Source organism: Coffea arabica, chromosome 8c, assembly GCF_036785885.1.
Source record: "Coffea arabica cultivar ET-39 chromosome 8c, Coffea Arabica ET-39 HiFi, whole genome shotgun sequence".
Lineage (NCBI taxonomy): Eukaryota > Viridiplantae > Streptophyta > Magnoliopsida > Gentianales > Rubiaceae > Coffea > Coffea arabica.
In genome coordinates this window covers 1,958,243-1,972,967 of record NC_092325.1, presented here as the reverse complement: position 1 = coordinate 1,972,967, position 14,725 = coordinate 1,958,243, and the positions used below count along the sequence as shown (strand labels likewise).

At 36.5% G+C, this 14,725-nt stretch overlaps 1 protein-coding gene across 1 annotated transcript; it reads left to right on the top strand.

Annotated features, from left to right (window-relative positions):
- The first annotated feature begins 10,756 nt into the window (after window positions 1-10,756).
- Window positions 10,757-13,645, top strand: LOC113705590 (disease resistance protein RPM1-like). Its single transcript, XM_027227500.2, has one exon. It carries the CDS (start codon window positions 10,757-10,759, stop codon window positions 13,643-13,645), a length of 2,889 nt encoding a protein of 962 aa, XP_027083301.1.
- Window positions 13,646-14,725: the final 1,080 nt, after the last annotated feature.

The following is a 14,725-nucleotide window of genomic DNA, read 5'->3' as shown; positions in this document are numbered from 1 at the left end:
TGTGCACTACTTCAACTACATCTTCCTCCATCTCTTCCTCTACGTGAGGAAGTTGGGAGGCTTCCCCTACGTGATTAACCAGAGGTAGTTCTACTTTCTCCTTATCACCTATCACCTGCTCCTCCTTCCTAATATTATAGACTACCTTGAGAGACTCCACCTGAGAGGAAGGTCCTCCCAACCCCTCCATTCTATCTTCCTCCCCTGCTTTGTCCCTATCCTGGTTACTACCTCCCCCACTATCAGAGGCCTTGAGGACCTCCTGCAAACTCTGGCTTCTAGACATATTATTTTTCTCCTGTTCAACCAGCTCCCCCTTCCTAAAGACCCAGTAACGTCTATCACTTTGCTCAGAGACTCTTGCATTTCTCTTCTGAGGGGAGAACTTAGCATTCCCTGCTCTCATCCAGGGACCGTACTGATTCTCATCAGTGCTCCCTCCTAGCAAACTCCTTACATTGCAAGACCTTTCACTATGCCCCACAATACCGCAATTATAACAGAAATCCGGACACCTTTCATACTTGAAAGCTATCCATTTGCCAGTTCCTGCTATTCTGACCACAGTACCTCTAAGAAGGGGTTTAGATAGGTCGACCATGACCAAGACCTTTAGGTGCCTACCCTCTTTACCCCCCACCTGGGGGATAACGACCTCTCTAACTTCCTTAAACACACCCCCTATCTTTCTTCCAATTTCCCTAGACAGCCAATGGACAGGCAGATTCCAGAGCTGCACCCAGAGAGGTGCCGTCACAAAGGCTTTATAGTCATCTTCAATGCCTTCAACCCATCTTCTGAGAACTAGCATCTGATTATCTATAACCCAAGGCCCTCCCTCCACTATTCTATCTTTGTCTTCAGAGCTGGGTAAGTTAAACTGAAAAACATTTGGTCCCAGTTCCACCACTGACAGATTCCTGGGATACCCCCAGGCAACAGCCACAAAGTTTTTGATACCAGTGAAGTTAATCACTTTTTCTCCTAAGACTCTCCCAATGATACTGTTTTCACAAGCTCTCACGCCAGTTTGAAAGTCTTCCCCCTCCAGCGTAAGTCCTACCAGCTCATTCCCTTCAAGGGAGAACTTCTGTAATATATCTGACAGCTCTCCCTCCATGGAAAGACTCAGCAAAAAAACAGAAGGAAAAACCACTCTAAACCCAGAAGATGAACCAGTACCAAGGCGTAAAAAAAGAAAGATGAACCAAAAAGAAGAACAAACGAAAACACTAATAACAGAATCGCACTGAAGGAAAAAGAAAAACTTGCAGAAAGAAACTGACCACAACAGATAGAAGATCGATACTCACTTGTACACTTAACAGACAGAGAAAACAGAGCACTGGCTATCAAGGTCCAGACGGTATCTTATCATAGTTGAAGATAGCGACACTTGAACTCCCTTCCTTCATGCACTGGCTTGCTTAAACAAAGAGTAGCTGCCATTAACCTTTCATTAAAAATCCCTCGTACAAGTACTGATGATAAACCATGATCCGGAAGTGCGGGAGAAAGACATTTTTGAAAAGGTTTGAAAAAAGCTAACTTTCCCACCAAAGAGGTGGGAGGGCTCTTATCCCAAGAGAGAGAACAGCTACTTTAGAGAGAGAAAGCCTCTACTCTTAGAGAGAGGAAGGCTCCTTAGATAATTACTACCAGGTGGAAAACTTGCTCATTTTTTTTCCACCCCAAGCCGATACTAGTTAAAATATATTGCAGCAGAACCGATGAATGTCTTCCTTTAAGGGATCGGGGATCCGGAACGGTTTTATGCATTTGAACAAAATGTGCATGTATTTGTTCAGAATGTAAATCAATTTGAACAAAATGTAAATTTATCTCTTTTTTTTTTTTTTGTCTCGTGCCCGTCCTTGAAATCGATGTACAACTTATAATTTGAGCCGTGAAAATTTTCTTAAGCAATCAAGGTCGTAAAATGTTCAGAAACGATTCCTGCCCCAAATTCTTTCTGAAGGACGAGGTGAATACCCAATTTGGATAAAGATTCCATCTCAACATGCTTAATTAGAGCCCAAATGGCAACCTATTTGTAAACTGTAAAACAATGCCCTTATCAATCTTTTGCCACAACACCCAAAGCTCGCAGCAATGCTAGTGTCACAATCCCACCACTATCCACAAAGCCGAAGAACCAACCCCACCTAGCATGACTTTTTTCTCTGTCAAGAGACAGAAACACACACACCCAACACACACACCCAATTAGATTAGAAACACTCAAGAGTTAATGACGGAAAGACCCAATTAAGAGTAATATAAGGGAAACCCACAAAAACCCATGTCCAGTCAATTGGTAACTGAACGAGAACCCTATGGGCCTTAAACCCAGGTTGAAGAACCCACATCCAACCGATGTGGGAACGAAACCCCCTCCCCCTCCCGAGCACACCCTCACCAAGTAAATGATTTTTTTTCTGTCAAGAGGCAGAAACATACATACCCAATTAAATTAGAAACACTCAGGAGTTAACAGCAAAAAGACCCAATTAAGAGTAACTAAGACAGACCCACAAAAAAACCACGTCCAACCCACCTAGCATGGCTGGATTGCCCTTTTGAGGAAAAACGCAAACCCAGTTGTACGCTGGTAGCCACCCACTTTATTTGATGGAAGAACCACAGTCGAAAGGTACTCGCCTCCTGAAGACTGAAGAGTTAACGCATACGCCCCACCAACTACGCATAGTCTCCTTAATAATTTCCATGATGTTGTAGTGTAGCGGACAAGGTAGCTTCGCCTTTCAAGATTCCGTTGCTGTCTCTCTTCTTTCTATTGAATTTCCATCATTGCTCATGCTTTAGTTTCTTGTAATTAGCTACTCCTTTCTTTTTCTTTTTGACTGACTTTAATGGCTCCACTCCATTTTTTTTCTTCTTTTTTTTTTTGGCTGCAGTTTCTTGGTTATGAGTAAGAATTTTCTTCGTATTTTGTTCTTAACTTTCTCACACGATTTTGACAATTCTTCTATAGTAAGTTATTATATAAAAATGACAAACATTGATAGGGCTTTATAATGTGGATAATGTCTTTCTGTCTCCTTTTTTATGCTGTTTCTAGGAAATAGTATGTTATGATCACTAAGAAAAATTTGTGCCTCTGTTTCGCCATTTGCTTTCGAAATTGCTCTTCCAGAATACAGTATTAAGTAGCTCAAGTAACGCACCTTATCACATTTGAGTCCAAATTATGACTCAATAATAGTTAATTTTAATAGTGAATTTCAATTCATTAGCTCAAGTGGCGGCTTCCTACTAGGATTTGGAAAAAAAAAAAAAATTGAACTACTACAACTTTTATAGCCTATGACTCGTTAAATTCAGGAAAAACAAATCTAACTATATATATGTCTCAAATTTATCTTTTTCATAACAAAATCCCTATATAAAAATCTTCTTTACAAGGATAAATTCTCACTAACTATAGTCAATATATTTATTTAGTCCTTGCAGATATGTAGGAAAATTTTCCCATAAATTAATTATTCTTGGACAAGTAAAACTGCGAAAGGACAGATTCATTTGTAAGCTCCAGCTTCCGGTAACTAAACTCCCATTTATTCCACATATATCATTACAATGAGGTAAAAAGTAAGACCCCATAATACCAAATGCTAAGATGATATGGTAAATCATAACAAATATCATGCATCTTGTATGAAGCGATTTGAGAAAATCGGTACGTTGTAAATTCAATTCGACGATGAAAGGTGAATATAATCTAGAAAAAAAGGGCAAACTTCAAAAGAAAAAATTGAACAGATAATTATAGAGTGAAACATGTGCCATCTTCAATATTATTGGTCGATGGTAGAGTTAGTGTCATGCTTTCCTACCAATTCGAATTCGAACCTCTCTTAGGACATTCACCCATCACACAACGCTTGCCTAGTGCATCTTACCCCTCCATGTGGCTGGCGGGTTATTGTACGAGGTGGAATTTACCCAATACATCTTACCCCTCTGTGCGGTTGACAAATTATTGCATGGGATGGGGTTTATCCAATGCGCACTCTCAGATAGCGGTAGCTGGTTTCCTTGTTAAAAAAAAAAAAAAAAAAAAGCTTCAATATTAGGTTGAGTATAATCTATAGCATACATAATTTCCGGCAAGATGTAGGAGAATGGTGGCTGACTACATTCCGAGTTGGTGTGTTACTATCATTCATTTTACACAGTAGAAAGAAGAAAAATAGAAACACAAAATTATGATTTGACGTTGTTGAGCGTATCTAATTTTTTTTTTTTTTTTTTACACATTACAATAAACTAACAGAAAAATTAGACATGATAAGATGGTGGTGATTGGATTTGGCTACGTGGTTAAGGGTTTACGTCAATTGTCTTATCCTGAGCATTAAAAAAAAATTTAGCCATCTCCAATATTTTCATTCCCACTTCTTTCTTCACATCCAATCTTGTCTCCAAAATCAGGAAAAAAAAGAAAAAAGAAAAAAGAAAAGCTTTCCTTGATATATCGATTAAAAGTTTGAAAACTAGAAAACACAAGCTGACAGGGTATAGTTCAAATATCATCAGTCACAGCAAATTCAACTTTTTATCAGCACATCTGAGAGTGGAGGGACAGGGCAGCAACCCTAATTCAATTAATCAAATTGATATACCTGCCAACCACCTAATAACGTTCAGACTAATAAAATTAAGGCTTTTTCTGTTATGTACCATGAGAACACAAAATGGGAGATGAGCCCAATATAAAATTACAACATTGTCATGGTACGGTACAAACTCAAAAATTTAAAACTAATATAATTTATACTTTTAATCTTTAAAAAAAAGAATTACTAAAAATGAAATACCCAGGTAAAAAAAATTTTTGATCCTTGGAAAAAAAGAAAAGAATTTTGAAAAAAATTGCCTTGTCTAAAAAAAATTAAATTGGCTCTATCCAAAAAAGCAATTCAAATTGCGGTGGAAATTCTTTTATTTCAATAAATGACAGGATATTGACTTCAGATATAACGGGATGAAAGCTAGGAGGCCTAAAAGTAAAACTGTACACTTCAAAGCTAGGAACAGCAAACGATCGAAGAAAACAACTGAGGTCATTCCAGTTTCCTCCGAGTTCAAACATTATTTATTATTTACTTCTTTTCTCCTTTTTGAATAACTAACATAATCAAAAGTAATATTTATCCATCCATCAAATTATCTTTAAAAAATAAAATTGCATTATTTCACAAGGAAAAAAATAATTTTGAAAGGATTGAAGAATAGAATAGCATAAGTGAATTTTTCCTTGAGTTGCTTATTACAATATATATATATAGAATTAAATTTATCCTATCTTTAGTAAAGTTGAAATTATAAGGTCAAGAGTAATAAAAGAATTTTGTTTCATCTTCAATAAAATTGAAAATATAAGGTCGAGAGTAATGGTACGGGCAGTGGTGGTTGGCTACATTTTTATGGATTAAAATACACAATTTCTTTATGTTGTTTGAAGATGTATTATGTTGCATAAGACGATTCTAATTGGTAAAAAGAGCCGCCTTTCGTCCCATCTAGTCCTAGTCGCTGGAATTCCACAACTGGAGAAAGAGGGGAAAAAAAACAAAAGAAAGAAAGAAGTGATCATGTTTATAACAGGTTGTGTGCTAACACTAACTTGGTTAGTGTGGTGCCTTATTTATAACAGGTTGTTGATAAATTTTATTTAAACTCCGTGTTTTGTAATTTGTAACTTAATCAAGTTATTAGTAGTTCATTGGAACTTCAATTGTTATGTCCAGGCTAGCTAGCTCAATAAAACTTTTGAAGTTTTATTAAATTACTGGTTTAAAATACATAGGCCAAGTTATTAGTAGCTCATGGACCCTAAGTTTTCCTTCTCCATATGCTGATTTATGCTTCTGTCTTCCACAGTTTTCACACTTATATGTGCTGTTATTAACAAAACAATAACATTGAACTAATTAAGTTTTGGAGGTGGGATGCCTTTCACTTGATCATTATTTCAACATCAGAAAGTTAATTTATTGGGTTCTAATTTCTGATGATTCTCCTGTTTAATTTGTTGTTTTCCTTTTCTTTTGGAATGCCATGGTTGACGATCCTAAGAGTCGTCACTGGCATTCCATAGAATTTATGAAATATAAGTACAAAATCCTAAGAGTTACAACCATGATTCTTATTATCTAAGTAAAGTTGTTGAAAAAAACTCAAAAGGATAAAACATTAAGATATCTAATATAACATAAGTTTAGCAGCAAACCTTACATTTGCTGTTTCATTTTTAATTGTCATATTGAGATCGCTGGCATGAAGGCACTTGTGTGTTTAAGACTCATTTATTCTTCAATTTTTTATTTCAGTAGCATAAAGACAACACTACTATTTTTTATTTTTTTGCCTTTTTATACTTCTCAATGATTTACTTTAGTATTTTCTCTCTTTTATGGCCAATAAATGCTGAAGATAATGTCTTGGAAAGTTACATTTTCTATCATATTGCATAATTTTTCATATTTCAGTTAACATGACTTTCCATGTAAAAAAATTTTATTAGCTAACTGTTAGTTTAACCCTCACTCTTAAGATACTAAAGTACATTTTAAGCAATGCCATTGAATAACTGACATAGTCATAATATTCTAATATTTTATAAATTAGTCACTTAGTACAAGGGGTGGCAATGGGGCAGGGGACACCTCCCCCAACCCCCGCCCCGCTTCCCCTGTGGGGGCACCCGTGGGGTTAAAAAAATTTTATTATATAATTTCATTATAATTAAATTTAAGCAAATAATCAAGTATTAAAATATCAACACATCACCAAATTATTATTTATTGTAACTTCACAAGTGAAACTCATAAAAATAATTAAACAAAGGTTATTTGAATACAATCTAATATAATAAAACAAATATAACTAAAATAATCAAGTTTTCACTTTTGATACAAATACAATCACTAAATTATTATTGTGTTTTTTTAGAAAAAAAAGTGTTATTGTATTAAGTGTAGTTAGGAATTTAACATAAACGTATTAATAAATTTAGTATAAATAATTAATAATTTTTATTAATAGACACGTATAATTAGTAGTATAATTGATAATATCATTATATGTATATAGTTATGTACATATAAATATATATATTTCAAACGGGTGGCGGGGCGGGGAGTGGGGCGGGGGAGTATACCCCCGTCCCCCGCCCCGTTTCTAAACGGGGGAAAAATTCCCGCCCCCATCCCAATGACTAGGGGTGCAAACGAACCGAACTCGAGTTAATTTTGTGAAGCTCGAACTCGAGCTCGAGCTCGACGAGCTCAAAATATCAAACTCGAGCTCGAGCTCGACTCAAATTCGAATTGAGCTCGAGCTCGAGCTTAAAAAATAAAAAAATAATTATTATTATTTTATTTTTAAAAAATAAAAAAAAATAATTATTTATTTTTAAAAATGAATAAAACAATAATTTTTTTAATAAATAATAAAATATTAGAGATATATATGTAATTTTACTATTAAAATAAAAAATAAATATATAACGAGTTTAATGTTTTTGAACTCGAGCTCGAGTTCGAGATCGACTTAATTAGCTCGAGCTCGACTCGAGCTCGATATTGACGAGTTCGAGTCGAGCTCATATTCGAGCCGCTCGTGATCGGCTCGCGAGCGGCTCGATTCGCAAAACATCCCTACCAATGACCCCCGCGAGGCGGGTGCTCGTCCCCATTGTCATCCCTACTTAATACTCATAAAATCAATATAGTTTAATAAAGATGTTTTTTTTCTCCATGAAAGAGGTTATAAATTAAAAAAAATTAACATTTCTTATACATATTTGACTGGTTTGGTGTGCACTGTACACACTGAAGATTGACAATTATTGATTTTAGTATATTATAAAAGATATTAACAAAATTGTATCAACTATACAATTAAAAACATTTATTTAGATTCATAGATGACAAGTGTCGAGTCTGTGCAATAATAAATACCTATTCAAATAAAATATAAATTTTGTATATAGTGGTAGGTATGGTCGAATCTACAGGGACTAAGAAAAAATCTGTCACTTTCCAAGTAAATACTAATTGGGGGTTTTGGAAAATTAAAATTAAAATAAATAATTGGTGCAAATAAAAACAATTAAACTAAAGCAAATTAAATTTAAATTAAGAATAAGCAAGCACTAGCTAAGGATATAACTCCGAAAGTGATTCATACAACTGATCATCGATGTAAGAATTATTTCATCTATTCATTAATAAACAGGTTATAGTTGTCAAATAAGCGATGACAACCAACTTTTTCTGAGTGTATCGATAGTTAAGGTATGCCTGTTAACTATTTCCTAATCAAGAAATAACCCTAAGTAAGCCTGTAGAATTTAATTTTTTGATTGCATTAGAAACTAGAAAAACCCTATTCTAATTAATAAACACACTACCAAAGTTTATTTAAACTAGATTATATGTTTTCCTAACATGAAACAAATCACGCACCTAATTTAAAACAATTAAACAATTACGAATTTAACTATCTTAACTGGTATTAGTTTGTTAAGTTGAATTAAATATCGGGGTCTTTGATATTCAAATATTATAATAATCATGAGAAATTAAATTAGAAAATATATGAATACTAACGAATAAAGAAATTAATAAAAACTATTAGATTTCACATATATGGATGAACCAAATCCTTTGTTATTCTTTGACTAGAAAAGAAAATTAGTTACTTTCAATTGAAACTACCATGCGTGTAAATCCTGCATCATCGGATTTGACAGCAATTCTTGGAAAATCACTCTTTTTATCACTTTTTGCTTCATCTCCCTATAATTAGCACCAAATATCAAATATAAGTAAAATCTATCTAATAATACAATGTTTAGCAAATATCAATGGAAAATAATCATAAATTAAATAGTAATTTTGCATCCTATCAATAGACATTTTACTTTGACTCTTTAGAAATCTTTTTTTTTTTTACTCTTTAGAAATCTTTTTTTTTAGTTACATTTTGATTATATATGTTTTGAGATTTTCTTCAAATTTTAGTTTGGAAGAAGTTCAAATCCTTTCGACTTTTTATTTTTGTGATACAAAATATGAAAAATGTCTGATAGAAAATTGTTTTGTATTAAGTTAATTTTATTTGTCCATCTACCCCTTTTTATTATTCTGAATAGTTTCTCAATGAATTTTGTGATTTTACTGGTTTATTTTCTATATTATGCTCAACTATTTGGTCACCATATAAAGTACAACATCATTTGGTCGAAAAAGCATTGAAATACTATTCAATTAAAAAAGAGGTTTTTGGGGGGGGAGGGGGGGAATAAATTCTACTTTCGGTGTTAGTAGGTGGAAATTAAAGGATTTGAAGATAACTAAAGGATTTCTCGGATGCTTTCTGCGTTTCATGTATAATTAGTCATGTGTGTTCACACTAATAAATAACCACAATCATATTACAAATTAATAACTGAATGAGGCTGGTAGAGAGCGTTGCTGTTGCATGCACTGAGCTGGCCAGCTCCACCTCATAGGCCATAGCCATCTTTGCATTATTTTGAAGCCCACAACTGCATTTGCAGTCTCACCACCAAACTCCACCACTTGCAGATTCCCTTCTTTAAAATATGGTGTCTTGGTGCACTAATTGATTTCTTTGTAACTTTAGAACATCTTGTCATTAATTAATTTATTGATCTCCTTCAATTTACCAAGGTGTGTGTTTTTGTAAAGATTAGGTTGAAGTAACTATACCTATTATTGAATCCAAGGGTTTACCAATAAATCATTAACAGGGCCACAGTGCTAAAGGCTGCATTTCGGCATTAATAGGTGCACAAGCACTGGTGTTCTGAAATTTGAAGATAATTTATACTAACCCTTTGGGTGCCTTTCTGCTTCTTGCCTACTAAGTATAATTTTGTATTCTTAACTAGTTTCAGCTACTCTCGGTTAGCTTTCACAAAAGAATTCGGCACCCTGAATTGAGCTTAGGTCTTGAGTTGCATTTTCTGTTCCACCCCGGAGAAATTAACTTTCATCTGCATCACACATTGCTGGAAAACACATAGCTAGCTTCCATTTGATTCAGAACTGTCATTTTTGTTTTGAGGTGGGGTATTCTTTATTCAAAGTAGATTCTCATTCTCTATACCGAAAATTTGGTCAGAAGGGGGGCAAAAAAAATGCAGAAATTAGTTCCACAGAAGGGGGAGGTAATATATGTCAGCAGAAGCTGCAAAAGACTTTGCAGTAGTAGTTTTATTTCTTCGTCAATGAAAGCAACAATGTCCAGTCCAACCGCGTTTTAACTTTATTCCTTCCCCTGTTAAATAATTTGACATCATTGCTCTGGCACGATGCTGCGGTAGTCACTCCTTTTATCTTCATCCGACCGAAGGACCCACAGTTGAAAGAAGGTCCTGAAGACTGATACCAATTGCAGTGTCTTCTTAATAGCTTCCATGATTTTGTATTGTAGCAGGTAAGGCAGCTTCGTCTTTCACAATCATGTTTCTTGCTTTAGTTTCTTCTAGTTGGTTAGTTCTTTCTTTTTCTTTTTGACGCGGTTTTTCTTTGTGATGAGCACTGCACCATATAGCATCGAAGTTCATCACCTTATGAATCTATAACCTCCTCTTCCTTCTTCCTTCTTCCTTCTTCCTTTCAAGATACTACAAGTGGACCGTCCTATAAACCAGAAACCGCCTTCCCGGACATTCTGAAGTGAGAAAGAAAGACTGAAAATGGCAGAAACGGTTCTCTCTTTTGTGCTGGATCAACTCTCAACTTTTCTGCGCGAGGAGGGACGGCTATTGGGAGGGCTTCGGCAAGAAGTCCAATTCATCGGGGATGAGTTGGGGCACATGAGAGCTTTCCTGAGAGAGGCAGAAGCAAAAGAAGAAGATGCTCTACCCAGGCTCCAAGAATGGATCAAGCAAGTGCGAGAGGCTGCTTATGACACTGAAGACATTCTTGATGAATTTGTAGCTCGATTTGCTCGGCATCACGCAACAGGATTCTACGGCTCTGCTCGGAGAATTTTCAGCTCCATCAAGAATTTGAGAGCTCGCCATCGAGTTGCTAGCGAAATACAAAGCATCAAGTCCAGAATCAAAAGTATTTCTGAAGGTCATCAAAGATACCAATCCGAATATGGTACCTCTGCCCAAGCGTCGAACTCACTTTCTGCTGTGAACAACACAACATGGCGCTATAGCAGAGATGATGCACTGCTTGTGGAAGAAGATAAATTAGTTGGCATTGACCAGCCCAAGAAACATCTAATTTCTCTGCTCCTCCAAGGGGATGATTACCAACTGAAAGTTGTTTCAGTGGTTGGTATGGGAGGCCTCGGCAAAACTACCCTAGTGAAAAAAGTCCATGAGGACCTTGAAGTGAGAAGGCATTTCCCAGTTCGTGCTTGGGTAACTGTCTCTCAAACATGTGACTTTCAGTACCTCCTAAAAGACTTGATTCGGCAGTTGCACAAGGAAGGGAAGAAACCAGTCCTACAATGGATCGAGTCCATGACTACCACCGAGCTGAAAGAATTTATCAAAGATTTTCTTCAACAAGCTGGAAGGTATGCAATTGTTTTTGATGATGTATGGGACGTTGAATTTTGGAATACCATCAAATTTGCACTGCCCGAGAGTAGCCACGGCAACCGTGTCATGCTAACAACTCGAAGAGCTGATGTGGCCTCTGCCTCTTGCATTGAATCTCGGCGTTTTGTCTACAGAATAGAGCCACTATCTGTTGAGGATTCGAGGACCCTGTTTTGCAACAAGATCTTTAACGGTGGTAATTGCCCTGGCCATTTGATGGATGTTGCCAAAGGTATATTGGACAAATGTGAGGGCTTGCCCCTTGCGATTCTTGCAATCAGCGGGCTTTTGGCTTCGAAAGATGTAAACAGAATAGATGAATGGGAGATGGTTCGACGCAGTCTTGGGGGTGAATTAGAAGGCACGGGTAAGTTGGACAGAGTTAAAAAGATACTCTCTCTCAGTTATAGCGACCTGCCTTGGCATCTAAAGACATGTCTGTTGTACACAAGTATCTTACCAGAGGGTCATGAAATAAGATGCCTAAGACTCGTTAATTTGTGGATTGCTGAAAGGTTTGTAGAATGGAGAGAAGGAATGAGTATTGAAGATGTAGCTTTGGGTTATCTCAGTGAACTCATCAATAGAAGCCTAATTCAAGTGACTCGTGTATTTTATGAAGGAATGCCTGGAAATTGCCGAGTCCATGATCTATTGCGAGAAATTATCATTTCCAAGTCAAGAGAACAAAACATGGTCACAATTACTACTGGACAACCAACAAGGTGGCCGTCCGAGAAGGTACGCCGTCTAATAGTCCATACTAGTAGTAGTAACAACACCCAGCACCACCAGCAAATGCAAAATTATTGCTTTGATCACCTTCGGTCGTTCGTTACAATTGGATCCACGAACCCATCACTGTCCAGAATGTTGTTATCTAAAGTTTCAGGGAGTAGCAAGTTGTTAAAGGTTTTGGATTTGAGAGGTCAAGAGACACTGACGGAGATACCAAATGAGATTTTCAACTTGTTTCATCTCAAGCTTCTAGACCTATATGATACAAGAGTGGAGAGAGTCCCAAAAGCCATTGGAAAGCTTCAACATTTGGAGTATTTGAATTTGGGAATCACTGAAGTTAGGGAATTACCTATGGAAATCCTAAAGCTGCAAAAACTTCGGGTTCTCAGAGTATATCAACTAGTTGATTCTTCCGATGATGATTATGGATATCACGGATTTAAAGCTCCCTCGAATATGGGAGGGCTTCTTGCCCTAGAAATATTTGGTTGCATAGATGCTAGTAGTGGATCTATAATCATTAAGGAGATAGGAAAGCTGACCCAATTAAGAGAATTACGTATTACTAAGCTAAGAAGAGAAGATGGAAAAGAGCTCTGCTCCTCCCTTGCCAACCTCACCAGTCTTCGGGAATTAAGGGTTGATTCAATTGGAAAAGGTGATGATCATGAGATAATCGATCTAAATCATCATCATCCTTCTCTTGTTTCTTCTTCTTCTTCTTCTTCGTTTCTTCAATCTCTTCGTATGCTGCTTTTGTGTGGCCGCTTAGAAAAGATGCCACAATGTGTAGCTCATCTTCACGGCTTGCAACGAATAGATTTGAATTGGAGCGGGTTAAGGGGTGAGGAGGATCCGCTTGAATCCCTCCAACATTTGCCCAATTTGGGTGAAATTAATTTCTGTGGGTCTTACCAGGGAGAAGGGTTGTGTTTCAAGGCTGGGGGGTTCCTAAATCTGAAGCAGATGCACCTAAAGAGAATGGAAGGGTTGAGATGGATGAGAGTGGAGGAGGGTGCATTGCGTCGTCTACAAACACTATTTCTGCAACAACTTCCATTACTGGAGGAGTTGCCTGTGGGTATTCAGCACTTGAGCCATCTTCAACGACTGTCTCTGTATGAGTTGAGTTCTCAATTGAGAGAGAAGGTGTTAGAGAATCAGAAGGAAGAAAGTGAGGAGTACAGAAGAATCGCACACATTCCTGAAATTCTCATTGGGTACTATACAGATGATAGGAAATGGAGACGCTGCAACCTGTGGGCGGAGAAGGAGAAAACATAATCTTTCCAAGCAGCAGCAGCAGCAGTCGTGGCTCCCTTTCTCTAGTTTGTGGAGAACACTGCTTCCTCTCCTTTTGTTTTTTAGTTTTTATTTTTTATTAGTAATTTTTCTTCCCTTCGATGTCCCTGAGAAAGCTCATCATCTTCTGTGTTTTACATTCTTATTTATTCTATGTATAATGCGTGATGTTTTTTTAATGTACTGTAATAGAGTATTATTCTTTATCTTTGTGTTTTTTGATCTTTTCTATATTTTGTTTAGCAAATGATGAAGAGGTAGGCATGTTAAATAAAAGTGTATTAATAATATCTACAAGAAAATTTTTATTAAAATCTCCAAATAATAACTTTCAGATTTTGGTGAGAGAGAATACATAATCCCAATTTGCCCTGAGTGTTCGTGGACTAGACCGGTTGGATATCAGATAAAGTTCAGTTCATGTGTTTTATTCGTGCATGGTACTATAAATTCTACTCCCTTAGTTATTGGTTTCAGCATTGTTAAACCTTTCATCTGGATGGAAATCTTGTGCTCTCGTACAACTGCATGTCACTTGGGATCAAATTCATATGTTTATAGTCGTTCTACTTCAAATACAGCTGCATGTTCAGTGATTTTGACCATTGTTGTACATTTCATTCGTAAAGGTCCTTTTTTGCAGTGATTATACGAGTGTAGGGATCCTTCTGCTGTGGAGAAAACTAGAAGAGTATGAGCGCCCATTGGAAATGCAGTATGATCTGCGGATGCTTTGACCTGAGTATGATCTGCGGATGCTTTGACCTGAGTATGAGCGCCCATGGGCTAATTGGTTCTACTTAGCTCCTTTGACCTGAGTGTTCGTGGACTAGACCTGCCCTGCTTTGGCTGATTAAATAGAGTTGAAATTCTTAGGTAATCAGAAACCAGTTAAAGAATAAAAGAAAAAGGGAGACAACAATTATTTGTAGACAATACGTATATTATTTTTTAGAATATGATGGTCGGTTCAATTGAATTGAAAAGGACAATGACCAAGTAACAAATGTTATCTGTGGTTTGACATTTAACCATTCCCTTTCTTTTTTTTCCCTTTCTAAA